Genomic DNA, 23767 nt, shown 5'->3' on the forward strand with positions numbered 1-23767 from the left:
GCAGGAATCTCTGTTCAGGCCCAGGCTTCAAAAACCTCTTCACTGGACATGGCAGAAAATGCTTCAGCCTTGACCCGAGCGCTCACACATCAGGAGCTACTACCTCCTGCTTGTTGCCCCCTCTACCCCACAGCCCAAGCTGACACTCACGTCAATATAGCTGGCATTGATATATCCATTACTGCGACCCTTCAGCACCACGCGCGAGTTGTCATCTGTCAAAGGCACAGGAGGTGAGAGCAGCATCAGTAAATCAGCTACCACACAACAGCTACAGCAGCGAAGGACTACGTGGTGCTTACTGGCACGGCAAAGGATAAATCCAGCCATTCCATCTCCCTGCCCTCTACAGATCCTGTCCTTTCTGCTGTTTGTCCAGCTGCCTGTTGGACACCACAGCTCCACACTATCGCAGTGTTGTTGCTGACCCTAATTCTTTGCTGCAGAATGCCTCACTGAGTCACTTTTGGACCTGTCAACAATCACCTGCACAACGCACTCTAGGCTGGTTTCACCATTGGACACATGGCATGGAAATCACATCAGACCAAGTGGGCACCCATCTGTATTAGTCCCTTCTCCAGCAATGGACACAGGGCACGGAAATCACATCAGACCAAGTGGGCACCCATCTGTATTAGTCCCTTCTCCAGGAATTATTTAGCCACACATCATGGAGTCAGGCTTTCCAGCCCTTCGAGCCACACTGCCCCAGTGACCCTCCCACCACCATGTCCATTCTAATCCATTTCCACACCCCGTGTCCATTCTTATCTGCTCCCACTCCATGTCCATTCTTATCTGATCCCATCTCATGTCCATTCTTATCTGCTCTCTCCCCCATAGTCATAGTCATACTTTATTGATCCCGGGAGAAATTGGTTTTCATTACATTTGCTCCATAAATAATAAATAGTAATAGAACCATAAATAGTTAAATAGTAATATGTAAATTATGCCAGTAAATTATGAAATAAGTCCAGGGCCAGCCTATTGGCTCAGGGTGTCTGACCCTCCAAGAGAGGAGTTGTAAAGTTTGATGGCCACAGGCAGGGATGACTTCCTATGACGCTCAGTGCTGCATCCCGGTGGAATGAGTCTCTGGCTGAATGTACTCCTGTGACCAACCAGTACATTATGTAGTGGATGGGAAACATTGACCAAGATGGCATGCAACTTAGACAGCATCCCCTTTTCAGACACCACCGTGAGAGAGTCCAGTTCCATCCCCACAACATCACTGGCTTTAGGAATGAGCTTGTTGATTCTGTTGGTGTCTGCTACCCTCAGCCTGCTACCCCAGCACACAACAGTAAACGTGATAGCACTGGCCACCACAGACTCGTAGAACATCCTCAGCATCATCCGGCAGATGTTAAAGGACCTCAGTCTCCTCAGGAAATAGAGACGGCTCTGACCCTTCTTGTAGACAGCCTCAGTGTTCTTTAACCAGTCCGGTTTATTGTCAATTCATATCCCCAGGTATTTGTAATCCTCCACCATGTCCACACTGACCCCCGGATGGAAACAGGGGTCACTGGTACCTTAGCTCTCCTCAGGTCTACCACCAGCTCCTTAGTCTTTTTCACATTAAGCTGCAGATAATTCTGCTCACACCATGTGACAGAGTTTCCTACCGTAGCCCTGTACTCAGCCTCATCTCTCTTGCTGATCCCATCTCATGTCCATTCTTATCTGCTCCCACCCCATGTCCATTCTTTTCTGATCCCACCATCTCACGTCCATTCTTATCTGCTCCGACCATCTCATGTCCATTCTACACTCCCATGTCCATTCATATCTGCTGCCACCATCTCCCTATGCAGACCACATGCTAGAACATGGGATCATCGTTGCACAGTCACTGAGGTTGAAGGGGCTACTCCTGTGTTGTGTGTATTATGTTCTTCCCGTCCTTTGCTTCAAGGTGAACTGACTCAGTCTTTCTAATCTCACCTCATAATGAAACTTCTCCATCCCAGACAATGTCCTGGTGAATTTAAGAGACTACTAGACAGGTATATGGAGGAATTTAAGGTGGGGGGTTCTAATGGAGGTAGGGTTTAAAGGTCAGCACAACATCGTGGGCCGAAGGGCCTGTACTGTTCTATGTTCTATGTATGAATCTCCTCTGCACCCTGTCCAGCACGCTCACATCTTTCCTACGGTCCGGTGAGCAGAACTACACCCAGCAGCCCAGCTTACATAAAATGACGCTTTTTAAGCTTGGAGCATTACTCCCTTGCTTTTGTATCCAGTGCCCCAACTCATGAAGGCTGATATCCCAGGTGCCTTCTCAACCACATTATCTACCTGTGTCACCACCCACAAGGGCTGTTGGACTTGTACTCCAACCTCCCTCTGTTCCTCAATACTTTAAAGGACCTAACTTTGACTGGTGTATGTCCTAGCCTCACAGAGCTTCCAAAATGCAACAGCTCACATTCAGGAGGGTTAAACTCTGCCTGCTGTTTCTCTGCCTATATCATCAAAATCACCTTGCTCTAAGACCACCCTCACAATGTGTCCCATCCAGATTCTCCTTTATCCAGTCTGCTTGTCGAATTCTCAGAACACTGTGTATCAAATGCACCCTCCTCTTCTGAGTCCACGTGGGGTTTGCCTGATCCAGTCATAGCCAATCACAGCTTGGTAACAGACTCCAGCATTCACCTACTACAGGTATGGGATGTGATCACCTCTAACCAGTCCCAGTTCTCCGCTCACATCCCTTTTCCCTTCTGCACAGAACACAGAACAGTGCAGCACAGGATCAGGGCATTCAGCCCACAACGTTGTGCCGAACCAGCTAAAGAGCAGATCAAAAACAGCCAAACACTAATCCCTACTAATTACACAATGCCCATATCCCTCCATCTTCCTCACATCCATGTGACTATCCAAATGTCGCTGAAAAGTCTCCAATGTATTTGCCTCCACCACCTTATGAGGCATCCTCCACATTCCACCTGAACCTACCCCCTGTCAGCTTCAATGTACGCCCTCATTTCAACCTTGGGAAACAGATACTCTCATAAGACCCTAAGACACAGGAGCAGAATTAGGCTCTTTGGCCCATCGAGTCTGCTCTGCCATTGTGATGGCTGATCCTTTTTTCCCTTGCACAACCCCACTCCCCGGCCTTCTCTCTATAATCTTTGATGTCGTGTCCAATCAAGAACCTGTCAAGCTCTGTCTTAAATACACCCAATGCCCTGATCTCCACAGCTGCCTGTGGTAATAAATTCCAAAAAATTCACCACCCTCTGGCTAAAGAAATTTCTCCACATCTCTGTTTTAAATAGATGCCCCTCTATCCTGAGGCTGTCCCCTCTTGTCCTAGACTCTCCTACCATGGGAAACATCCTTTCCACGTCTACTCTGTTTAGGCCTTTCAACATTCAAAAGGTTTCAATGAAATCCTCCCTCATCCTTCTAAATTCCAGTGAGTACAGACCCAGAGCTATCAAACATTCCTTGTACGACAACCCTTAACTTCCAGGAATCAATCATCCTTGTGAACCTCCTCTGAACCCTCTCTAATGCCAGCACACCTTTTCTTAGATGAGGAGCCCAAAACTGTTCACAATCCTCAAGGTGAGGCCTCACCAGTGCCTTATAATGCCTCAGCATCACATTCCTGCTCTTGTATTCTAGACCTCTTGAAATGAATGCTAACATGGCATTTGTCTTCCTCACCACCGACTGTCTCTCCAAGTTGACCTTTAGGGTCTGCACATATATTTCTACTACCAAAGTGCATTTTCCAACATTGTATTTCACTTGCCACTTTCTTACCCATTCTCCTAATCTGTCTAAGTCCTTCTGCAGCCCACCTGTTTCCTCAGCACTAGCTGCCCCTCCACCAATCTTCATATCATCTGCAACTTGGTAATAAAGCCATCCATTCCATCATCTAAATCATTTATACACAACATAAAAAGAAGTGGCCCCAACACCGACCCCTGCGGAACCACGAGTCGCTGTTAGCCAATCGGGAAAGGATCCTTTTATTCCCACTCACTGCCTCCAACCAATCAGCCAGGGCTCTAACAACGTTAGTAACTTTCCTGTAATACCATGGGCAGCCTTGGTTTTTTTTTAGCGTGTCGCACCAGACAGTCAGCTATTCTTGTCTGGCACGTGGTGTCAGGATTGTTCTCCTTTCAGATTAACCAGGTCGTAATACGAATGTTCCTGACCAACCCTTTTTTTTTTAATGAGGCTGAGTGACTAGCTCGATGCTCAACCCGGCATGGATGGAAAGCGTGCTCGAGGGTGGCCCGACCTGAATTCGATCTCCGGAGCCTTCACTCCGGAGACCGGCGCTGATCTCACTGCGCCACCAGCCGGGGCAGCCTTGGTAAGCAGCCTCATGTATGGCAACTTGTCAAAGGCTTTCTGAAAGTCCAAATACACAACATCCACTGTACATCTTTATCCATCCTCCTTGTAATCTCCTCAAAGAATTCCAACAAGTTTGTCAGGCAGGATTTTCCCTTAAGGCCTTTGTCCTATCTTGTCCTGTGTCACCAAGTACTCCATCACCTCATCCTTAACAATCGACTTCAACATCTTCCCAACCACTGAGGTTAGGCTAACTGGTCCATAATTCCCTTTCTGCCGCCTTCCTCCTTCCTCCACAGATTTCCTACTCTCTGGCTAAACAATTCCTCCTTACCTCTTCTAAAGGATCACCCCTCAATTCTGAGGCCGTGCCCTCTAGTTCTGGGTACCCCCACCATAGGAAAAATCCTCTCCAGATCCACCCTATCTAGTCCTTTCAATACTCAGCAGGTTTTATTGAGGTCCCCCGCATTCTTCTAAATTCCAGTGAGTACAAGCCCAAAGCTGCCAAACGCTCCTCATACGTTAACCCCTTCACTCCCAGAATCATCCTTGTGAACCTCCTCTGGACTCTTTCCGATGACAACACATCTTTTCTGAGATATGGGCCCAAAACTGTTGACAGTACAACAAGTGTGGCCTGACTACTGTCTCACAAAGGCTCAGCATTATGTCCCTGTGTTTATATTTTATTCCCATTGAAATAAATGCCAACATTGTATTTACCTTCTTCACCACAGACTCAACCTGTAAATTAACCTTTTGGGAGTCTTGCACGAGGACTCCTAACTCCCTCTGCACCTCTGATGTTTGAACCTTCTCCCCTTTTAGATAATAGTGCACCCTATTCCTTTTACCAAAATGCATTATCATATATTTCCCAACAATGGGCCACTTCTTTGCCCATTCTTCCAACTTGTCTAAGTCCTGCTGCAATCGCATTGCTCCTCTCTCATACCACTGTAATTTCCTTTTCTCCGCTGAAATACTGCTATGTCAGACTTTACTTCCTCCCTATCAAATTTCAAGTTGAACTCAATCATATTGTAATCACCGCTTTCTAAGGGTCCTAGTACCTTAAGCTCCCTAATCCAGTTCGTTACATAACATGCAATCCAGTATAGCTGACCCCCTCGTAGGTTCAACAACAAACTGCTCTAAAAACCCAACTCATAGGCATTCAACAGACTCACTCTCTTGAGATCCATCACCAACTTGATTTTCCCAACAGACCTGCATGTTGAAACCTCCAATGACTACCCTTTGACATGCCTTCTCTATTTTTCTTTGTAATCTGAGGTCTACATCCAGCTACTGTTGAGATACTTTATACTTTATACTTTATTGTACTTCTTGTACTGAAGCCGTCAGCGTAGGAGTTGAGTGGGCGAAGTGGTCCCGACCCTCCAAGCAGACCATTGCCTTTGTCAGAGCTGGGGAGCAGCCAATACCTGCCAAAAGAACATCTGCAGGCATCCTGACCTCTACAAGGGACTGGCAGCTGTTGGTGGACCTCGAAGGGCAGCTGAAGTTCCCCAACCATATCGCAGCCACCACCCTGCGACCAGACATTGTCCTAGTGTCTGAGTCGACTAAGCAAGTGGTGCTGCTGGAGCTGACAGTCCCATGGGAAGATCGCTTGGAAGAGGCCTTTGAAAGGAAGCTGTCCAAGTACGCAGGACTGGTCAGCAACTGTCAGCAGGCTGGATGGAGAGCGAGGTGTCTCCCAGTGGAGGTTGGTTGTAGGGGATTCGTAGCCCGTTCCTTAGTTAGAGCCTTCAGCAATTTGGGCATCGAGGGAGAGAGGAAGAGGAGAGCCATCCGCAGTACCACCGATGCGGCAGAGAGGGCCTCAAGATGGCGGTGGCTCAAAAGAGGGGAGCCATGGAGTCATAAGTAACTAGCCACCTGGACACAAGCTGGGGTCTGATCAGCCCCGGCTGGGTTACCTGGAGGAGGTTGTATGATGTTGAAAGACCCGAAACACCCGATGATTCCAGGAACATCACTGATGATGTGTCCAAAAGCATCAATAGATGTATGTACACAGCTATACCTGTATATAATTGCCATTAAGGTGCTTTTACACTTGAAGTTTCTTAACTCAACCCACAAGGATTCAACATCTTCTAATCCTATGTCACATCTTTCTACTGATCTGTCCTACCGAGTCCCTTCACTCCAGTTCCCACCCTCCTGCCAAATTAGTTTAACCCTCCCCAACAGCTCTAACAAGCCTGCCCACGTGAATATTGGTTCTCTTGGGTTCAGGTTCAACCTGTCACTTTTGTACAGGTCATACCTCCCCCAGAAGAGATCCCAATGATCCAAGAACCTGAAGCCCTGCCCCCTGCACCAGCTTCTCAGCCACGCATTAATCTGCCAAACCATCCTGTTTCTACCCTCACTGACACGTGGCACAGGCAGCAATTACTACCCAGGAGGTCCTGATTCTCAGCTTTCTACCTAGCTCTCTAAATTCACTTATCAGGACCTCTTTGCTTTTCCTTCCTTTATCATTGGTGCCAATATATACCAAGACATCTGGCTGCTCTTCCTCCATCTCCAAAGTGCTGTGGACGCGATCTGAAATGTCCCTGACCCTGGCACCTGGGAGGCAACATACCATCCGGGTGTCCCATCCACGTCCACAGAATCTCCTGTCTGTTCCTCTGACCATTAAATCCCCTATCACTACCGCTCCCCTCTTGTCCCTCCTTCCTTTCTGCACCACAAACCCATGATCAGTCCCAGTAACTCAGTCTCCATGGTATTCTGCTGGGAGGTTATTCCCCACAACAGTATCCAAAATGGTATATTTATTTTTGAGAGAAATAGCCACAGGGGTGCTCTGCACTAACTGCCTATTCACATTTCCATTTCTCCAAGGACCCACATGGGAGGTTAGTTAAGGAGATTCAGTCGCTTAGTATACATGAAGAGGTAGTAAATTGGATTAGACATTGGCTCAATGGAAGAAGCTAGAGAGTGGTAGTGGAGGATTGCTTCTCTGAGTGGAGGCCTGTGACTAGTGGTGTGCCACAGGGATCAGTGCTGGGTCCATTGTTATTTGTCATCTATATCAATGATCTGGATGATAATGTGGTAAATTGGATCAGCAAATTTGCTGATGATACAAAGTTTGGAGGTGTAGTGGACAGTGAGGAAGGTTTTCAAAGCTTGCAGAGGGATTTGGACCAGCTGGAAAAATGGGCTGAAAGATGGCAGATGAAGTTTAATACAGACAGGTGGGAGGTATTGCACTTTGGAAGGACAAACCAAGATAGAACATACGGTGTAAATGGTAAGGCACTGAGGAGTGCAGTAGATCAGAGGGATCTGGGAATACAGATACAAAATTCCCTAAAAGTGGCGTCACAGGTAGATAGGGTCATAAAGAGAGCTTTTGGTACATTGGCCTTTATTAATCAAAGTATTGAGTATAAGAGCTGGAATGTTATGATGAGGTTGTATAAGGCATTGGTGAGGCCGAATCTGGAGTATTGTGTTCAGTTTTGGTCACCAAATTACAGGAAGGGTATTAATAAGGTTGAAAGAGTGCAGAGAAGGTTTACAAGGATGTTGCCGGGATTTGAGAAACTCAGTTACAGAGAGAGGTTGAATAGGTTAGGACTTTATTCCCTGGAGCATAGAAGAATGAGGGGAGATTTGATAGAGGTATATAAAATTATGATGGGTATAGATAGAGTGAATGCAAGCAGGCTTTTTCCACTGAGGCAAGGGGAGAAAAAAACCAGAGGACATGGGTTAAGGGTGAGGGGGTAAATGTTTAAAGGGAACATTAGGGGGGGCTTCTTCACACAGAGAGTGGTGGGAGTATGGAATTAGCTGCCAGACGAGGTGGTAAATGTGGGTTCTTTTTTAACATTAAAGGATAAATTGGACAGATACATGGATGGGAGGTGTATGGAGGGATATGGTCTGTGTGCAGGTCAGTGGGACTGGGCAGAAAATGGTTCGGCACAGCCAAGAAGGGCCAAAAGGCCTGTTTCTGTGCTGTAATGTTCTATGGTTCCATGGTTCTCCTGACAGTCACCCAGCTACTCGTCTCCTACAACTTCGTGGTGACTACTTCCCTCAAACTCTAATCAATTACCTCCTCACTCTCCCAGAACGGTAATTTAAACTACACTAGGTACAGTAAGAGAGAGATAAAAGGGGACCTTAACAGAAGCTTACCCAGAGCCAATGCCACTTCTGAGACGAGCCTCGGACTCCTACTCTCACAACTTGCCTACTCCCAACGATGGCTGCCCTGCTTGTCCCTTCTCTACTTTTAAAAAAGCGTTGCCGACCTGTGAGAAACCTGGTCACTGTGTGCTGCTCCTGCCACTGGAATGAACCCGGATGCCCTCATAAACCTCGATCAGATCTCCCCTCAGCCTCCGGCAGTCCAGAGGAAACATCCCAAGTTTATCCAGCCTCTCACCATAGCACCATGTCCTCTAAAGCAGGCAGCATTCTGCACTCTCTCCAAAGCTCAACGTCCTTCCTACTGTGCAGCAACCAGAACTGTACACAATAATCCAGATGTGGCCTAACCAGAGTGCAACCCATTAACATCCTCATTTTTGAACTCCATGCCTCAACTAATAAAAGCAAGCATTCCATACCCCTTCATATCCACCTTATCCAGCGGTGTAGCTCTGAACTTGGATCCCGAGGTCTCTCTGCTCAGTAACACTGTTGAGGATCCTCTCCTGAACAGTGTACTGTCTCCTTGCACTCGCCCTACTGAGGTGCAACGCCTCACATTTATCTGCTTTCAATTCCTCTGCCATTTCTCTGCCCGTATCTTCAACTGATCTATTTTCATTGTACTCTTTGCCAGTCTTCTACACCATCCACAACTCCACCAATCTTGGTTTCATCCGCAAACTTACTAACCCACCCATCTGCATTTTCATCCAGGTCATTTATGTACATTACAAACAGCTGAGGTCCCAGCACAGATCCCTGCGGAACCCCACTGATCACAGACCCCCAGCTCGGTAAAGTCCCTTCCACCACTACCCTCTGTCTTCTCTGCACAGGCCAGTTCAGAGTCCAAGCAGCCAATTGCCGTGGACCCCAAGTATCATAATCTTCTGGATTAGCCTCCCCATGAGGAACTTTGTGAAACACCTTACTAAAATCCACATGGACAATATCCACTGCCCTACCCTCATCAATCACTCTTGTCACCTTGTCAAAAATCTCAGCCATGTTGGTAAGGGACAGTCAACCACGCACAAAGCCATGCTGGCTTTCCCTAATTAGGCCAGGGGTTTCCAAAGGTTCATATATCCCATCCCAGAAGAATTTTCTCCAGCAATTTCCCTACAACTGACATGAGACTCACCGGTCTATAGTTCCCAGGATTTTCCCTTGTTCCCTTCCTAAATGGAGGTACAAGATTAGCCACTCACAAGTCCTCTGGGACCTCGCTTGTGGCTAGAGAGGACATGAGATACTGGTCAAGGGCCCAGCAATCTCATCTCTTGCCTCCTTCAATAGCCTGGAATAAATCTCATCAGATCCTGGGGGCTTATCCACGTTAATGCTCATTAGGAGGCCCAACACTTCTTCCTCCTTCACCTCTAAATGCCCTAACGTATTTATACACTCAGCACTGATCTCCTGGTCCTCCCTATCCTTTTCCTTGGTAAATATTGAAGCAAGGTACTCATTAAGCACCTCACTCACGTTCCCCGCATCCAAGCACGGTGACAATGTTTACCACTCCTTTTTATGTTTCTCTCTTTGCTGCTTTGTGCTTCCCCTCTGATCCTTCTCCCTGCAGCCCATCTCTCATCAGTGCCGATGGCCTGCCCTGGCATCTGTCCTCTGCTAATTCCTTCTGCTCAGCTTCACTCTCTCCTGGACGCATCAAAGAGGTGGGCTGATGTCTCCATGCTATCGCTTCGGGGGTCATCCACACAGGAACGTGCCTGGACTGGTTCAAAGATCTCCACAAGAGAGGCCTCCCACGAGTCGTTTCTCCAGAAGCCTTTGATTTGAGCTTATTTGGACCAGAGCTGTGTTCGCCCTGTTTGGACCGCCTATGTCTATATCTATGTCTATTTTAATCCTTATATAACCATGACAAAAACAAAAGTACATTTGAGCCACACTCACATGGTAAAATGGTGGCATATCGGTTCTTGCTTGTGTTCTGGGGTTCTTTCGCAACAGTGCAGGCATGTAGCGGGTAATTTGACAAATTCTGTAAACAGGGAGAACACGAGTCAGTGTATATACACAGACAGATTTTGCTGTCTCTTGTACCTCTGCATAATCCACACTGTGATGGCCAGGTGGGATTGTGGAGGAGGAGGAGGATGTGGAGGGACTGGAAAGCAGAACCTTGGGTCTTAGCACACGGAAATGTAATGTAAGAAACTGCAAAGATAACCCTGGTGCACAACAGAGTATTTATTCAAAACCAAGAAATTGGATAATGCTGATGTCGAAAGACAGAGAATCTCAGACAGGTTGTCAACATGAATGTCCTTGGCAGTAGGACTAATGAGAAACCTGAGCCGTTTTGTATGAATATCAGGAACAAGACAGCAGCTAGGGATAAGACAGACACCGACAGGCAGAATTTATCACTGGAGCCACAACAAGCATCTAATGTCCATAATGAAAACTTGATATTCAGCAAGGAGCAGAGTAGATGCTGGTCAGACCCTTTTATTCTATGGTAATATAAAAGAAGCTGTCAGGTGTCCTGCAAAACTTGAGGATGTATTTCCCCTAGACTTGATGGAATCTAGACTCAAGAACATTCAGGGTTTTTGGGAGGGCTGCTGAGGGAGCAGGAGAGGGTGTGAGTGGGTGTGGGGTTTTATGGAGTGTGGGGATGGGTACGGGGTATCAGGGTGTGTGGGGATGGGTACAGGGTATCAGGGTGTGGGGGGATGGGTACAGGGTATCAGGGTGTGTGGGGGTGGGTACGGGGTATCAGGGTGTGCGAGAGGATGGATACAGGGTATCAGGGTGTGTGGAGATGGGTACGGGGTATCAGGGTGTGCGAGAGGATGGATACAGGGTATCAGGGTGTGTTGGGATGAGGACAGGGTATCAGGGTGTGTCGGGATGGGTACAGGGTATCAGGGTGTGGGGGGGATGGGTAATGGGTATCAGGGTGTGTGGGGATGGGTACGGGGTATCAGGGTGTGTGGAGATGGGTACGGGGTATCAGGGTGTGGGAGGGATGGGTACAGGGTATCAGGGTGTATGGGGGATGGTACGGGGTATCAGGGTGTATGGGGATGGGTACGGGGTATCAGGGTGCGGGGGTGGGTACAGGGTATAAGGGTGTGTGGGGGATGGTACGGGGTATCAGGGTGTATGGGGGTGGGTACAGGGTACCAGGGTGTGTGGGAGGATGGGTATGGGGTATCAGGGTGTGGGGGTGGATACGGGGTATCAGGGTGTGTGGGGGGGGTGGTGGGTACGGGATATCAGGGTGTATAGGGATGGGTACGGGGTATCGGGGTGTGGGGGGATGGTTACAGGGTATCAGGGTGTGGGGGGGATGGGTACAGGGTATCAGGGTGTGTGGGGGATGGTACGGGGTATCAGGGTGTATGGGGATGGGTACGGGGTATCAGGGTGCGGGGGTGGGTACAGGGTATCAGGGTGTGGGGATGGGTACAGGGTATAAGGGTGTGTGGGGGATGGTACGGGGTATCAGGGTGTATGGGGATGGGTACAGGGTATCAGGGTGTCTGGGGTTGGGTACGGGGTATAAGGGTGTGTGGGAAGATGGGTACGGGGTATCAGGGTGTGTGGGGATGGGTACGGGGTATCAGGGTGTGTGGGGATGGGTACGGGGTATCGGGGTGTGGGGGTGGGTACTGGGTATCAGGGTGTGGGGGTGGATACGGGGTATCAGGGTGTGGGGATGGGTACGGGGTATCAGGGTGTGGGGGGGATGGGTACAGGGTATCAGGGTGTATGGGGGATGGTACGGGGTATCAGGGTGTATGGGGATGGGTACGGGGTATCAGGGTGCGGGGGTGGGTACAGGGTATCAGGGTGTGGGGATGGGTACAGGGTATAAGGGTGTGTGGGGGATGGTACGGGGTATCAGGGTGTATGGGGGTGGGTACAGGGTACCAGGGTGTGTGGGAGGATGGGTACGGGGTATCAGGGTGTGGGGGTGGATACGGGGTATCAGGGTGTGTGGGAGGGTGGTGGGTACGGGATATCAGGGTGTATAGGGATGGGTACGGGGTATCGGGGTGTGGGGGGATGGTTACAGGGTATCAGGGTGTGGGGGGGATGGGTACAGGGTATCAGGGTGTGTGGGGGATGGTACGGGGTATCAGGGTGTATGGGGATGGGTACGGGGTATCAGGGTGTGGGGATGGGTACAGGGTATAAGGGTGTGTGGGGGATGGTACGGGGTATCAGGGTGTATGGGGATGGGTACGGGGTATCAGGGTGCGGGGGTGGGTACAGGGTATCAGGGTGTGGGGATGGGTACAGGGTATAAGGGTGTGTGGGGGATGGTACGGGGTATCAGGGTGTGTGGGAAGATGGGTACGGGGTATCAGGGTGTGTGGGGATGGGTACGGGGTATCAGGGTGTGTGGGGATGGGTACGGGGTATCGGGGTGTGGGGGTGGGTACTGGGTATCAGGGTGTGGGGGTGGATACGGGGTATCAGGGTGTGGGGATGGGTACGGGGTATCAGGGTGTGTGGGGGGGTGGGTACGGGATATCAGGGTGTGTCGGGATGGGTACAGGGTATCAGAGTGTGGGGGGATGGGTACAGGGTATCAGGGTGTGGGGGGATGGGTACAGGGTATCAGGGTGTCGGGGTGGGTACGGGGTATCAGGGTGTGTGGAGATGGGTACGGGTTATCAAGGTGAGTGGGGATGGGTACGGGGTATCAGGGTGTGTGGAGATGGGTACGGGGTATCAGGGTGTGTGGGGATGGGTACAGGGTATCAGGGTGTGGGGTGGGTATGGGGTATCAGGGTGTCTGGGGATGATGGGTAGGGGGTATCAGGGTGTGTGGAGATGGGTACAGAGTATCAGGGTGTGGGGGTGGGTACGGGGTATCAGGGTGTGTGAGGGTGGGTACCGCGTATCAGGGTGTGGGGGGATGGGTACGGGGTATCAGGGTGTGTGGGGATGGGTACGGGGTATAAGGGTGTGTCGGGATGGGTATAGGGTATCAGGGTGTGGGGGGATGGGTACAGGGTATCAGGATGTGGGGGGATGGGTACGGGGTATCAGGGTGTGTGGAGATGGGTACAGGGTATCAGGGTGTGGGGGGGATGGGTACGAGGTATCAGGGTGTGTGGGGATGGGTAATGGATATCAGGGTGTGTGGGGATGGATACAGGGTATCAGTGTGTGTAGGGATGGGTACGGGGTATCAGGGTGTGTGGAGATGGGTACAGGGTATAAGGATGTGGGGGGATGGGTACGGGGTATCAGGGTACGGGGTATCAGGGTGTGTGGGGATAGGTACGGGCTATCAGGGTGTGTGGAGATGCGTACGGGGTATCAGGGTGTGTGGGGATGGGTACCGGGTATCAGGGTGTGGGGGGATATGTACAGGGTATCAGGGTGTATGGAGATGGGTACGGGGTATAAGGGTGTGTGGGGTGGGTACCGGGTATCAGGGTGTGGGGGGATGGGTACAGGGTATCAGGGTGTGTGGGGGTGGGTACGGTGTATAAGGGTGTGTGTGGATGGGTATGGGGTATCAGGGTGTGGGGGATGGGTACGCGGAATCAGGGTGTGTCGGGATGGGTACAGGGTATCAGGGTGTGTGGAGATGGGTATGGGGTATCAGGGTGTGTGGAGATGGGTATGGGGTATCAGGGTGTGTGGAGATGGGTACAGGGTACAGGGTATCAGGGTGTGGGGGGGATGGGTACGGGGTATCAGGGTGTGTGTGGATGGGTAATGGATATCAGGGTGTATGGGGATGGGTACAGGGTATCAGAGTGTGTGAGGGTGGATACTGGGTATCAGGGTGTGTGGAGATGGGTACGGGGTATCAGGGTGAGTGGGGATGGGTACGGGGTATCAGGGTGTATGGGGATGGGTACGGGGTATCAGGATGTATGGGGATGGGAACAGGGTATCAGGGTGTGGGGGGGATGGGTACAGGGTATCAGGGTGTGTGGGGATGGGCAATGGATATCAGGGTGTGTGGGGATGGATACAGGGTATCGGGGTGTGGGGGGGGGATGGTTACAAGGTATCAGGGTGTGGGGGAATGGGTACAGGGTATCAGGGTGTGTGAGGGTGGGTACGGGGTATCAGGGTGTGTGGGGATGGGTACAGGGTATCAGGGTGTGTGGGGATGGGTACAGGGTATCAGGGTGTGTGGGGATCGGTACAGGGTATAAGGGTGTATGGGGATGGGTACGGGGTATAAGGGTGTGTGGGGTGGGTACCGGGTATCAGGGTGTGGGGGGATGGGTACAGGGTATCAGGGTGTGTGGGGGTGGGTACGGTGTATAAGGGTGTGTGTGGATGGGTATGGGGTATCAGGGTGTGGGGGATGGGTACGCGGAATCAGGGTGTGTCGGGATGGGTACAGGGTATCAGGGTGTGTGGAGATGGGTATGGGGTATCAGGGTGTGTGGAGATGGGTACAGGGTACAGGGTATCAGGGTGTGGGGGGGATGGGTACGGGGTATCAGGGTGTGTGTGGATGGGTAATGGATATCAGGGTGTATGGGGATGGGTACAGGGTATCAGAGTGTGTGAGGGTGGATACTGGGTATCAGGGTGTGTGGAGATGGGTACGGGGTATCAGGGTGAGTGGGGATGGGTACGGGGTATCAGGGTGTATGGGGATGGGTACGGGGTATCAGGATGTATGGGGATGGGAACAGGGTATCAGGGTGTGGGGGGGATGGGTACAGGGTATCAGGGTGTGTGGGGATGGGCAATGGATATCAGGGTGTGTGGGGATGGATACAGGGTATCGGGGTGTGGGGGGGGGATGGTTACAAGGTATCAGGGTGTGGGGGAATGGGTACAGGGTATCAGGGTGTGTGAGGGTGGGTACGGGGTATCAGGGTGTGTGGGGATGGGTACAGGGTATCAGGGTGTGTGGGGATGGGTACAGGGTATCAGGGTGTGTGGGGATCGGTACAGGGTATAAGGGTGTATGGGGATGGGTACGGGGTATCAGGGTGTGTGAGGGTGGGTACGGGGTATCAGGGTGTGTGGGGATGGGAACAGGGTATCAGGGTGTGGGGGTGGGTACAGGGTATCAGGGTGTGTGGGGATGGGTACGGGGTATCAGGGTGTGTGGGGATGGGTACGGGGTATCAGGGTGTGTGGGGATCGGTACTGGGTATAAGGGTGTGTGGGAGGATGGGTACGGGGTATCAGGGTGTGTGGGGATCGGTACTGGGTATAAGGGTGTGTGGGAGGATGGGTACGGGGTATCAGGGTGTATGGGGGTGGGTACGGGGTATCAGGTTGTGCGGGGATGGGTATGGGGTATTAGGGTGTGGCGGGATGGGTACATGGTATCAGTGTGTGTGGGGATGGGTACAGGGTATCAGGGTGTGGGGGTGGGTACGGGGTATCAGGGTGTATGGGGATGGGTACGGGGTATCGGGGTGTGGGGGTATGGTTACAGGGTATCAGGGTGTGGGGGGAATGGGTACAGAGTATCAGGGTGTGGGGATGTGTACAGGGTATCAGAGTGTGTGAGGGTGGATACGGGGTAACAGGGTGTGTGAAGATGGGTACAGGGTATCAGGGTGTGGGGGTGGGTACGGGGTATCAGGGTGTATGGGGATGGATACGGGGTATCAGGGTGTGGGGGGATGGGTACAGGGTATCAGGGTGTGTGGGGATGGGTACGGGGTATCAGGGTATCAGGGTGTGTGGGGATGGGTACGGGGTATTAGGGTGTGTGGGGGTGGTTACCGGGTATCAGGGTGTGTGGGGGTGGGTACGGGGTATCAGGGTGGGGGGGATGGGTACAGGGTATCAGGGTGTGGGGGATGGGTACAGGGTATCAGGGTGTGTGCGGATGGGTACAGGGTATCAGGGTGTATGGGGATGGGTACAGGGTATCAGGGTGTGTGGGGATGGGTACAGGGTATCAGGGTGTGTGGGGATTAGTACAGGGTATAAGGGTGTGTGGGAGGATGGGTACGGGGTATCAGGGTGTGGGGGTGGGTACGGGGTATCAGGGTGTATGGGGATGGGTACGGGGTATCAGGGTGTGGGGGAATGGGTACAGGGTATCAGGGTGTGTGGGGATGGGTACAGAGTATCAGGGTGTATGGGGATGTGTACAGGGTATCAGAGTGTATGAGGGTGGATACAGGGTATCAGGGTGTGTGAAGATGGGTACGGGGTATCAGGGTGTGTGGAGATGGGTACGGGGTATCAGGGTGTGGGGGGATGGGTAATGGGTATCAGGGTGTGTGGGGATGGGTACGAGGTATCAGGGTGTGGCGGGATGGGTTCATGGTATTAGTGTGTGTGGGGATGGGTACAGGGTATCAGAGTGTGGGGGGATGGGTACCGGGTATCAGGGTGTGGGGGATGGGTACAGGGTATCAGGGTGTGTGGGTGGGTACGGGGTATCAGGGTGTGGGGGATGGGTACAGGGTATCAGGGTGTGTGGGGATGGGTACAGGGTATCAGGGTGTATGGGGATGGGTTCAGGGTGTATGGGGATGGGTACAGGGTATCAGAGTGTGTGAGGGTGGATACTGGGTATCAGGGTGTGTGAAGATGGGTACAGGGTATCAGGGTGTGGGGTGGGTACAGGGTATCAGGGTGTATGGGGATGGATACGGGGTATCAGGGTGTATGGAGATGGGTACGGGGTATCAGGGTGTGTGGGGATGGGTACCGGGTATCAGGGTGTGTTGGATGGGTACAGGGTATAAGGGTGTGTGGGAGGATGGGTACAGGGTATCAGGGTGTGGGGGGATGGGTACTGCGTATCAGGGTGTATGGGGATGGGTACGGAATATCAGTGTGTATGGGGATGGGTACGGGGTATCAGGGTGTGGGGGATGGGTACAGGGTATCAGGGTGTATGGGATGGGTACAGGGTATCAGGGTGTATGGGGATGGGAACGGGGTATCAGGATGTGGGGGGATGGGTACGGGGTATCAGGGTGTGGGGGGATGGGTACAGGGTATCAGGGTGTGTGAGGGTGGGTACGGGGTATCAGGGTGTGGGGATGGGTACGGGGTATCAGGGTGTGTGGGGATGGGTACGGGGTATCAGGGTGTGTGGGAGGATGGGTACGGGGTATCAGGTTCTGTGAGGAGGGGTACGGGGTATCAGGTTCTGTGAGGATGGGTACGGGGGTTTGAGAGCAGGGTCTGGGTGGGTCGGTGGGTCAGGGAGGAGGGTCTGGGTGGGCAGGTGGGTGGGTAGGTGGGTGGGGGAGAAGGGTTTTGGTATTAGCTGGGTGGGGGAGAAGATGTTTGACTTCATCACTCACTCTGAACTGCTTTGCTAGCTCATCAGTGTTGTCATCTTCACCACTGCTTTCTTCATCCAGCAGCCGCATCTTCATAAGGAACTTCAGGAGGTCAGACACATTGATCTCTGATTTCATCACTGTGAGAAAGCAGAATGGTTAATGAGAGGGGGAGCAGAAAGGACAAGTCAAGGGGATATCAAAGAAGATCAGAGACAGATGAAAAGGTGGGAAAGATGAAGGGTGAGAGGTGAGTGGCAGAGACTGTCAGTGTTTGGACCACATACCAGCTGTCCAGTGTGATGTTACTGTGACATGGTGTAGCTGATCAGAGCTCCGTGACGTGGTTCAGTTTATGCATTCAGCCACTGCAGAAAGCCCTTCCCATTATGCACTCACTCAAAGAAGTGAGAAGTGCAGCACAAAACAGGCCCTTCGGCCCATCTAGTCCATGCCAAAACCATTTAAGCTGCCCACTGCCATCATCTGCACCGGGGACCGTCGGCCTCCATACCTCCACCATGCATTTACCTGTCCGAACCTCTCTGAAATGTTGAAATTAAACGCATACACGGCCTGTGCTGGCAGCTCATTCCACTCTCACAACCCTCTGAGTGAAGAAGTTTCCTCTCATGTTCTCCTTAAACTTCGCACCTTTCACTGTAAGGTCAAATTTCACTCTACAATCCATTTACAAGAAGAGCTTGAGGTACTACATAGTTCTGAGCATGTGAGGGACGTGTTGCATGTCAGATGGAGTGACTCAGTTCGTTGGGGTATTTGGGTGTGTGAGTAGGTGCGTGGTATCAGGGTGCGTGAGGATGTGAGGGACGTGTTGCATGTCAGATGGAGTGACTCAGTTTGTTGGGGTATTTGGGTGTGTGAGTAGGTGCGTGGTATCAGGGTGCGTGAGGATGTGAGGGACGTGTTGCATGTCAGATGGAGTGACTCAGTTTGTTGGGGTATTTGGGTGTGTGAGTAGGTGCGTGGTATCAGGGTGCGTGAGGATGTGAGGGACGTGTTGCATGTCAGATGGAGTGACTCAGTTCGTTGGGGTATTTGGGTGTGTGAGTAGGTGCGTGGTATCAGGGTGCGTGAGGATGTGAGGGACGTGTTGCATGTCAGATGGAGTGACTCAGTTTGTTGGGGTATTTGGGTGTGTGAGTAGGTGCGTGGTATCAGGGTGCGTGAGGATGTGAGGGACGTGTTGCATGTCAGATGGAGTGACTCAGTTTGTTGGGGTATTTGGGTGTGTGAGTAGGTGCGTGGTATCAGGGTGCGTGAGGATGTGAGGGACGTGTTGCATGTCAGATGGAGTGACTCAGTTCGTTGGGGTATTTGGGTGTGTGAGTAGGTGCGTGGTATCAGGGTGCGTGAGGATGTGAGGGACGTGTTGCATGTCAGATGGAGTGACTCAGTTCGTTGGGGTATTTGGGTGTGTGAGTAGGTGCGTGGTATCAGGGTGCGTGAGGATGTGAGGGACGTGTTGCATGTCAGATGGAGTGACTCAGTTCGTTGGGGTATTTGGGTGTGTGAGTAGGTGCGTGGTATCAGGGTGCGTGAGGATGTGAGGGACGTGTTGCATGTCAGATGGAGTGACTCAGTTCGTTGGGGTATTTGGACAGGAATCTCAGGAGGAAGCCAAGAAGTATCTCCAGCTCAACATGGATGGGAGTGCTTCAGCACGTGTGCGTTAAACAAGGCCGTCATTTTGTACAGAGATGCTCGCCTTTCTTTGTCAGCTGTTTAATGGCCCGCTCAACGTGGGGAAATTCTCACCGCTTCAAAACCATCTATTAGTGGTGAGATTGCTTCATTCCCTCTGTTGCATGCTGCAGAATAACTCTGGACTGAAGTTAGTGCAAATCAGGGTTGCTCTGGGATGTTAGAATCATAGACCACTGCAGCACAGAAAGTGGCCATTCAGCCCATCTCGTGTATGCAGAATCTGCCTATCCCCATTGATCTGCTCCAGGAACAGAGCCCTCCATAACACTCTCATCCATTTACCTACCCAAATTTCTCTTACATTTTGAAATCAAACACACGTCCACCATTTCCACCGACAGCTTGCTCCACACTCTCTGAGTGAAGAAGATTCCCCTCATGTTCCCCTTAAACATTTCCTCTTTCACCTTTAACCCATGACCTCTAGTTGTAGTCCCACCCGAGAGTGGAAAAAGCCTGCTTGCATTTCCCCTATCTATACCCCTCATAATTTGTATTCCTCCATCAAATCTTCTCTCAATCTTCTACGTTCCCTTATAACTCAGATCCTCCAGACCTGCCAACATACTTGTAATTTTTTTTTGTACTCTCTCAGCCTTGTTCATAGCTATCCTGTAGCTGGGTGACAAAACTGCAAACAAGACCTCACCAGTATATAAAACAACTTCAACATAACATCCCAACTCCTACATGTAACACAATGACTTATAAAGGCCAATATGCCTAGCTTTCTTCACGACCTTATCTACCTGTGATGCTGCTTTCAAGGAATTATGGACCTGTACTCTCGATCCCTCTGTTCTACCGTACTCCTCGGTGCCCAGCCATTCTCTGTGTAAGAACTACAGTACTCTGGTTGGTCCTTTCAGATTGCAACAAATTACATTGGTCTGGATGAAATTCCAACTGGTCCAGATCCTGCTGCACGATTTGATAGTCTTCCTTGCTGTCCACTGCACCCCCAGTCTTGGTGTCATCTGCAAATTGCTGATCCAGATAACCTCATTATCATCCAGACCATTGATATAGATTGCAAACAACAACGGACCAAGCACTGATCCCTGCAGCACTCCCCCAACCACGGTTTCCAGTCAGAGAGGCCACCATCAACTACCTCAAACACTGCCTGGCCTGCTGCGTTCACCAGCAACTTTTATGTGTGTTGCACGAACTACCTCAACCTGAATGCCAAGTGAGTTAACCTTCTTGACCAGCCTCCCATGGAGGACCTTGTCAAATGCCTTGCTGAAGTCCATGTAGACAACATCCACCCTCTTGCCTTCATCAACTTTCCTGGTAACTCTCTCAAAAATCTCTAAAAGATTGGTTAGGCAAGATAGAAGAGATGCAAAGGCCATTTCATAATGCCGCAGTTCCAGGAGTTGAGAGTCAATAGTCTGCGTTAAGCAGCTGTGTGTCAGTGTGTGTGGCGGTGACAGGAGGTGTTCACAGTGGGTGTGACTGTAGCAGTTGTATGTCAGTGTGTGTGGGTAGTGAGGCAGCGACGGGAGGTGTTCACAGTGGGTGTGACTGTGACGGTTGTGTGTCAGTGTGTGTGGGTAGTGAGGCAGCGACGGGAGGTGTTCACAGTGGGTGTGACTGTGACGGTTGTGTGTCAGTGTGTGTGGCGGTGACAGGAGGTGTTCACAGTGGGTGTGACTGTAGCAGTTGCATGTCAGTGTGTGTGGGTAGTGAGGCAGCGACGGGAGGTGTTCACAGTGGGTGTGACTGTGACGGTTGTGTGTCAGTGTGTGTGGCAGTGACAGGAGGTGTTCACAGTGGGTGTGACTGTAGCAGTTGTGTGTCAGTGTGTGTGGGTAGTGAGGCAGCGACGGGAGGTGTTCACAGTGGGTGTGACTGTAGCAGTTGTATGTCAGTGTGTGTGGGTAGTGAGGCAGCGACGGGAGGTGTTCACAGTGGGTGTGACTGTGACGGTTGTGTGTCAGTGTGTGTGGCAGTGACAGGAGGTGTTCACAGTGGGTGTGACTGTAGCAGTTGTGTGTCAGTGTGTGTGGGTAGTGAGGCAGCGACGGGAGGTGTTCACAGTGGGTGTGACTGTAGCAGTTGTATGTCAGTGTGTGTGGGTAGTGAGGCAGCGACGGGAGGTGTTCACAGTGGGTGTGACTGTGACGGTTGTGTGTCAGTGTGTGTGGGTAGTGAGGCAGCGACAGGAGGTGTTCACAGTGGGTGTGACTGTGACGGTTGTGTGTCAGTGTGTGTGGCGGTGACAGGAGGTGTTCACAGTGGGTGTGACTGTAGCAGTTGTATGTCAGTGTGTGTGGGTAGTGAGGCAGCGACGGGAGGTGTTCACAGTGGGTGTGACTGTGACGGTTGTGTGTCAGTGTGTGTGGCAGTGACAGGAGGTGTTCACAGTGGGTGTGACTGTAGCAGTTGTGTGTCAGTGTGTGTGGGTAGTGAGGCAGCGACGGGAGGTGTTCACAGTGGGTGTGACTGTAGCAGTTGTATGTCAGTGTGTGTGGGTAGTGAGGCAGCGACGGGAGGTGTTCACAGTGGGTGTGACTGTGACGGTTGTGTGTCAGTGTGTGTGGGTAGTGAGGCAGCGACAGGAGGTGTTCACAGTGGATGTGACTGTGGAGACCACATGAGGTGGTAATCATCTTGACAGATGCTGACATTCTGGAACGGTGTCGAGTTGAAGTGGAAAAATTCAAATGTAATATCTTATCAAAGTACATACATTGGCATGCAAAAGTTTGGGCACCCCGGTCAAAATTTCTGTTACTGTGAATAGCTAAGTGAGTAGAAGATGAACTGATCTCCAAAAGTTATAAGATTAAAGATGAAACATTCTTTTCAACATCTTAAGCAAGATTAGTGTATTATTTTTGTTTTGTACAATTTTAGAGTGAAAAAAAGGAAAGAAGCACCATGCAAAAGTTTGGGCACCCCAAGAGATTTGAGCTCTCAGATAACTTTTACCAAGGTCTCAGACCTTAATTAGCTTGTTAGGGCTATGGCTTGTTCACAGTCATCATTAGGAAAGGCAAGGTGATGCAAATTTCAAAGCTTTATAAATACCCTGACTCCTCAAACCTTGTCCCAACAATCAGCAGCCATGGGCTCCTCTAAGCAGCTGCATAGCACTCTGAAAATTAAAATAAATGATGCTCACAAAGCAGGAGAAGGCTATAAGAAGATAACAAAGCATTTTCAGGTAGCCGTTTCCTCAGTTCGTAATGTAATTAAGAAATGGCAGTTAACAGGAGCAGTGGAGGTCAAGTTGAGGTCTGGAAGACCAAGAAAACTTTCTGAGAGAACTGCTCGTAGGATTGCTAGAAAGGCAAATCAAACCCCCGTTTGACTGCAAAAGACCTTCAGGAAGATTTAGCAGACTCTGGAGTGGTGGTGCACTGTTCTACTGTGCAGCGACACCTGCACAAATATGACCTTCATGGAAGAATCATCAGAAGAAAACCTTTCCTGCATCCTCACCACAAAATTCAGCGTCAGAAGTTTGCAAAGGAACATCCAGACAAGCCTGATGCATTTTGGAAACAAGTCCTGTGGACTGATGAAGTTAGAATAGAACTTTTTGGCCGCAATGAGCAAAGGTATGTTTGGAGGAAAAAGGGTGCAAAATTTCATGAAAAGAACACCTCTCCAACTGTTAAGCACGGGGGTGGATCGATCATGCTTTGGGCTTGTGTTGCAGCCAGTGGCACGGGGAACATTTACTGGCAGAGGGAAGAATTAATTCAATTAAATACCAGCAAATTCTGGAAGCAAACATCACACCATCTGTAAAAAAGTTGAAGATGAAAAGAGAATGGCTTCTACAACAGGATAATGATCTTAAACACACTCAAAATCCACAATGGACTACCTTGAGGCGCAAGCTGAAGGTTTTGCCATGGCCCTCACAGTCCCCCGACCTAAACATCATTGAAAATCTGTGGATAGACCTCAAAGGAGCAGCGCATGCAAGACGGCCCAAGAATCTCACAGAACTAGAAGCCTTTTGCAAGGAAGAATGGGCGAAAATCCCCCAAACAAGAACTGAAAGACTCTCAGCTGGCTACAGACCGTAAAGATGGAAATAAAAAAGTAATATTGCTTAAAATATTAAAGAAATGTGTCATCTTTAACTGTATGCCTTTTGGAAATCAGTTCATCTTTTACTCGCTTAGCTATTCACAGTAACAGAAACTTTGACCAGGGTACCCAAACTTCTGCGTGCCACTGTATATAGACCATGAGACATAGAAGCAGAATTAGGCCATTCA

The 23767-nt window shown here is 50.6% G+C and overlaps 1 protein-coding gene across 1 annotated transcript in view; it reads right to left on the reverse strand.

Moving 5' to 3' along the window:
* The window catches only part of LOC140197491 (receptor-type tyrosine-protein phosphatase T-like), a 156475-nt gene that overhangs the window by 65794 nt on the left and 66914 nt on the right, over window positions 1–23767 (reverse strand). Inside the window, exons 11-13 of the mRNA XM_072257472.1 lie at window positions 17817–17935; window positions 10486–10573; window positions 151–215 (exon numbers count right to left, since the gene is read on the reverse strand). Coding sequence (XP_072113573.1) covers window positions 151–215; window positions 10486–10573; window positions 17817–17935 — 272 coding nt within the window. The remainder of the gene's footprint in view (window positions 1–150; window positions 216–10485; window positions 10574–17816; window positions 17936–23767) is intronic.

The sequence above is a fragment of the Mobula birostris genome, chromosome 5 (assembly GCF_030028105.1).
Source record: "Mobula birostris isolate sMobBir1 chromosome 5, sMobBir1.hap1, whole genome shotgun sequence".
In the NCBI taxonomy this organism is placed as follows: Eukaryota; Metazoa; Chordata; class Chondrichthyes; order Myliobatiformes; family Myliobatidae; genus Mobula; species Mobula birostris.